The following is a 6082-nucleotide window of genomic DNA, read 5'->3' on the forward strand; positions in this document are numbered from 1 at the left end:
TTAAAGAAAAATGATAGGCAGCAATCACTGCATAGTTACTATATGCCAGGTACTGTGTTGATTGCTTTTACATATATTATTTAATTGTCAAAACAACGTTAGAAGGTAGGTACTAATTTTTTTAGTCCCAGTTTCTGATGAGGAAACTTAAGCTTAGATAGGTCAGGTAATTTGCTGTTTGTATTATAAACATTGATGATTGATAAGTGATGTCAAACCTTTTTCTCTGAAGCTTTTTAAACATTATTTATTTAATTGTTTTTAAATAGGGTCTTGCTCTACTACCCAGGCTAGAGTGCAGTGGCATCATCATGGCTCACTACTACATCAAACGCCTCAGCTCAAGTGATCCTCCTGCTTTAGCCTCCTGAGTAGCTGGGACTGCCTGTGTGTGCCACCATGCCTGGCTAATTTTTTTATTTTTTATAGAGATGGAGTCTCACTATGTTGCTCAGGCTGGTCTTGAACTCCTGGGTCAAGTGATCCTCCCACCTCAGTCTCCCAAACTGCTATTATTACAGGTGTGCGCCTGGCCTTCTCTGCTGCTTTTTAAGGGTTATTTGCTACTCTTCTGAGTGGTACTTAACCTACATAGTTAACCATGCTCTTATTGGTGGTTTTCCCTTTTTTCATTATTGTTAATAAAGTTGCAGTGAATATTTGTTCCATATTTATGATTATTTTTCCACATTTAAGATTTTTTTTCTTAATTTCAGAAGTAGAACTAATAATAGATAAGTTGTATTTTTATTTTTTATTTTTTTCTTGCCTGTTCATATGTTTTACTTCTACTTGCTTTCTCATTTCTTTCCTCCTGGAGAATCATCACTTGGTCATTGTATTACTCTGCTTAGGCTACCATAACAGAAACTGTAGACTGGATGGCTTAAACGACAGAAATTTGTTTCTCACAGTTCTGGAGGCTAGGAAGTCTAAGATAAAGGTGTGGCCAATTTGGTTCCAGGTGTGGGCTCTTTTCCTAAGCGGACAGCTGCCTTCTCTCTGTATCCTCATATGGCAAAGGGAGTGAATGAGCTCTCTGGTGTCTTTTGTAGGACACTAATCCTATCAGATCAGGGCCCCACCCTGTGTACTCATTGAACCTTAATTACTTCCTTACTCCAAATAGTCACATTGGAGGTTGGGGCTTTAACATATGAATTGGGCAGGGGCACAAACATTCTGTCTATAACAGCCCAATAACTCATCTCAGTTATTGGTAAGATCTTTCCAATGAAGAGATATGCCCAGTAGAAAATCAGTGGATTCTGAATTTAGTGAAGTATTTGGTCTCCTCAGTCTCACCAACAGAGGTAGGAGAATTCTCTCTCAGGGGTAGTGGAAGTTAAGCCCTAAATAGTCTTCCTTCCTGTGGCTTCTTGCTTTCTTCAGTATCTTTTTCTGTTCCTGATTTTGAATGTCCTGGATTACTGTTAAGTTCTCCTGTTTGACTTTATTTGCTGCATCTTTCTGTTTCTTCCTATAATTTATTTTACTTGCTCCCTTAATTGGATATCTTTCAAGACTCTTTATTTTTCTGTTAGTCTTCATTTATGCTCAAGCTTAAGAGAGATTCTTTCTTCAGTTGTGTTGGTAATGCTAATCTTGCCATCACCTAAATTTTAGTCCCATTTAAAGAGCAGATTCATCTGATCCAGTATTGTTTTCTAGAGCTGTACACAAAAAAACGTGAGCACAAGGAGGTTCATTGAAGCCTATAGAGAATAGATTAGAAATAGCTTAAATGCCCCTAGATCTGATTCTTTTAAAACATCTTTTAAAAGTCAGCTGATGTCCCTAAAATATCTTCCCATAAATAAATAAAGAATAAAACGTAAAGTTTTCACATATCTTTCAAGGCCCTATGAGATCTAGTTCCCACGGCCTCTGTGACTTACATTCTTACAACTCTTCCCCTCAGGCACTGAGGGGAAGGTGCTGTGTGCCTCCTTGAATAAGCCAACCACTCGAATGTCAGTCCTTTCTCTAGCCTTTCCTTCAGCTCCAGTGTTCGATGGCTCGTTCAGGGCTCTCTGCTTAATTGTAACCTCAGAAAGGCTGTCCCTGACTGCCCCAATAAAATACCACACTCCTTACCCTTCTTTATTTTTCTTCATAGCACTTAACATCATCTGTGTACTGTTTATTTCTTCGTTGATCCCCCCCCCACACACACACACACACAAACGCTTCTATGAGAGTTAGGGTTTTTATTAAATTTATTTTTAATTTTATATCTAATACCTATAGTAGCACTTGTCAATAGAAGGAGTTCAGTAAATTATTTTTTGAATGGCTAGCAATAAGAAGTGGATCAAGTGGCACATTTCATGTAATTGCCATCTAGTCATTTATGAGGTGATACAGGAAATGTCTCATGATATAATAAGGAGAGAAAAATATAGGAGTGTATGTTCCAATTTTGTTTAATTAAAAGTTAATTATTAATATAAGAAATAGACTAGTATGTTAAATGGTTAATTCTGAGTAGTAAAGTTACAGGCAACTTTTTTATTCTTGATATAATCATCCCTTAGTATCTATGAGGGCTTAGTTCCAGGACCCTCGCAGATACCAAAATCCACAGATGTTCAAATCCCTTTTATCTAGTATTTGTATATAACCTATGGCATATCCTCCTGTATACTTTAAATCATCTTTAGATTACTTATAATACGTTTCTTCTCACTGTTACTGCCTTAAACTAGGCCCTCATTTTATGTCTCGGTAACGTTGGTAACCTACAAACATCTTCCTGATTTCTATTTTTTCTTTATCAGTATATCTTGTTCAGTATTAGGCTAATCTTTCTAAAATGTTCTCAGTAGATCCTTTTTGGCAGTTAGCTAAAAGCCAAGCCTCTTGAACCAGTAGTCAATCTTCTACTTAACTGAACCACCTTTTCTGTTCAGGATCATCCCTTAATGTTCACCATTCTGTTAGGCTGGTGTCTTTATAGTCTTCTATGTAGATTAAGCTCATTTTTATTTCTTTGCATTTCTTCATTGATTTTCTTGTCACCAGTTGCACCCCCTTCTTTAGTTCAACTCCTGTGTTTCCAGTTCTAGTTTATTTTGTCTTCATGAGGCCATTTCCATGGCCATAGCACTAGGTCTATTTCACACATTCCAGTATACTTGCCTAGTTTTACATATCTTCTTTTCTTCTTTCTGTTTAACTGTACTGTGATTTTTCTGAGAATAGGACTCCTTTCCTTTTTTTGTCTTCCTCCTTTTAAATGACCCCAACCAAACTAGGAGCATAGTAGGAGCCTAATACATATTTCAGAGGTCTGAATTCTGCCACAGAAATAAAGATGAAATGAGGGTGATATATGCAAACATAAAGCACCATACATGAGTTCTTGTAACTATCTATAGCTAGTATTTATATCCTTTTTTTAAAATGGGAAAATGATTACATTTTATTAAAACACAAGAATTATGATACAGGTTGAGCATCCCTAATCCAAAAATCCAAAATGCTCCAAAAGCTGAAACTTTTTGAGTGCCAACATGACACTCAAAGGTCACACTCAAAGGAAACGTTCATTGGAGCATTTCAGATTTTGGATTTTCAGATTAGGGATGCTCGACTGGTACGTATATGCAAATATTCCAAGATCAGAAAAAAATCGAAAATCCAAAACATTTCTGGTCTCCAACATTTCGGATAGGGGATACTCAACCTGTATGTTCTGTTAATAAATAAAATGGTACCAAATTGCATATATACCAGTGAATAAATGTGAATTGAACACCACTTGTACTGTATTCTGGTTTTGATAAAACTCATTCTGATAATTGCTCTTTTCAATTTCCAACAGTCAGACTAATTTTTCATTCATCTTTGATATACAATAAGTTTTCTTTCTAAGTAGAAGTGACCGATAATTCCCCTCCATTATTTCTGTAATATAACAGTACTACAGTCCTCTCGTTAAATCACCGTCAACAGCTATGTTAAATTTAAATTTTCAATCTTCAGCTTCAACATCCTCAAGTTTGTTCAGTCCTGTCTTGTGTTCATAGACTCTAACTTACACACTACGTGTGTTCATCTGTATTTGGACCAACTTCAGGAGCTGATTATGATTTTAATGATGTTTTATTCGATTAGACCCTCTCCAGGACCTAGAAAACGCCAATCCTCTCAGTACAGTGACCCTAAACCACATGGTAACCGCCCAAGTACAACTGTCAGAGTTCACCGTTCATCTGCACAGAATCTTCACAATGACAGAGGGAAAGCTGTTCGTTGTCGTGAAAAGAAAGAACAGAATAAAGGAAGAGAGGAAAAGGTAAATGTTACTGATTTTCATAAATGAAAAGTTATTTATTAACCTTAAAAATGAAGGCTGTACAACTTTCAATAAGTTTTAGGCATCAACTAGCTAGAGGTATAATAAAACCCTAGTTGTGGCCGGATGTGGTGGCTCATGTCTGTAATCCTAGCACTCTGGGAAACCAAGGCCGGGTGATTGCTCGAGGTCAGGAGTTTCAGACCAGCCTGAGCAACAGCGACAGCCTGTCTCTACCAAAAATAGAAAAAAATTAGCCAGGCCTGGTAGCACGTGCCTATAGTCCCAGCTACTTGGGAGGCTGAGGCAGGAGGATCGCTTGAGCCCAGAAGTTGGAGGTTGCAGTGAGCTATGATGATGCCACTGCACTGTACCCAGGGTAACAGAGCAAGACTGTCTCAAAAAAAAAAAACAAAACCCTAGGCTGGGATTTTTTCCCACTTAGCATTCAAATATTTTGGCTTTTTCGGTAACTTTATATTTTATGTAATTTCAAACTAGCAAACAAGTTGCAGGAATGGTATAAGAAACATCCATATGATCTTTACCTGGTTTTACTGATTATTAATATTTTGCCCCTTTTGGTTTATCATTTTCTTTCTCTCTGAACTTTTTTTCCCCTAAACCATCTGAGACTAAGTTGTAGATACAATGCCCCTATACCATTTAATACTTCAGAGTGTATTTCCTAAGTACATTCTTTTACATAAAAAAGTTACAATTATCAAAAGCTGTAAATTTTACATTGATACAGTACTGTTACCTAATCCACAGACCTTCATAAAATTTTGCCAGTTATCCCAGTAATGTCATTTAAACCTTCCCCTCCTTCTCCCCCTTGCTCATATCAGAACACAGTTTAAAATCACACACTGCATTTAGTTGTTATGTTTCTTTGGTCTCTTTTAATGTGAACATTTCCTCAGAGGCTTTTGCCTTTTTTGGCCTGGCATTTTTGAAGAGTATAGGCCAGTTATTTTGTAGAATGTCCCTCAGTATGGATTTGTCTGATGGTTCCTCATGACTAGATTAAGATTATGCATTTTTGGCAGGAATACCACCAGTGTGGTGTTTTATCCTCTGAGTGTATTATGTAAGAAGGTACAGGATGTCTGTTTGTTCTACTTTTGGTGATAAATTGGATCACTTGGTTAAGATGGTGTCTGCCTGGTCTCTCCACTATAAATTACTGTTTTTCCCTTTGTAATAATTTGTGGAGTGATACTTTGAGACTAAGTAAATATCCTGTTTCTCATCAATATTTCATCTACTAGTTTTGGCATCCAGTGATTCTTGGCTGAATCAATTATTCCTACCCTGATTGCAAAATCATGATTTTCTAACACCATTATTGCTTCTATATTAATTATGAAAGCTGAGTGTAGACATTGCTTTGGTTTTTTTTATTTTGCATTTATTATTTTTAATTGATACATAATCATATACATGTATGGAGTATAGTGTGATAATTCAATACACATACATAATGTATAATGGTAGTGATAAAATCAGGGTAATTATCATGTCCATCACCTCAAACATTTATCATTTCTGTGTGTTAGGAACATTCAAAATCTGTTTTTTTAGCTATATGAAAATATACAATAAATTATTGTTAATTATAGTCACCCTACAGTGCTAAAGAACACTAGAATTGATTCCTTCTATCTAGCTATACTTTTGTATCCATTAACGAACCTCTGACTATACTCATCTCCATCCCAGCCTCTATTAACCATCATTCTACTCTCTACGTCTATGAGATCAACTTTTTTAGCTTCC

General features: G+C 36.3%; 1 protein-coding gene across 1 annotated transcript in view; it reads left to right on the top strand.

Moving 5' to 3' along the window:
- The window catches only part of KATNA1 (katanin p60 (ATPase containing) subunit A 1), a 44527-nt gene that overhangs the window by 16932 nt on the left and 21513 nt on the right, over nucleotides 1–6082 (top strand). Inside the window, exon 2 of the mRNA XM_012655558.1 lies at nucleotides 4120–4300. Within this exon, the coding sequence (XP_012511012.1) occupies nucleotides 4120–4300 (181 nt within the window). The remainder of the gene's footprint in view (nucleotides 1–4119; nucleotides 4301–6082) is intronic.

The sequence above is a fragment of the Propithecus coquereli genome, unplaced genomic scaffold (assembly GCF_000956105.1).
Source record: "Propithecus coquereli isolate 6110/MARCELLA unplaced genomic scaffold, Pcoq_1.0 Scaffold48, whole genome shotgun sequence".
Lineage (NCBI taxonomy): Eukaryota > Metazoa > Chordata > Mammalia > Primates > Indriidae > Propithecus > Propithecus coquereli.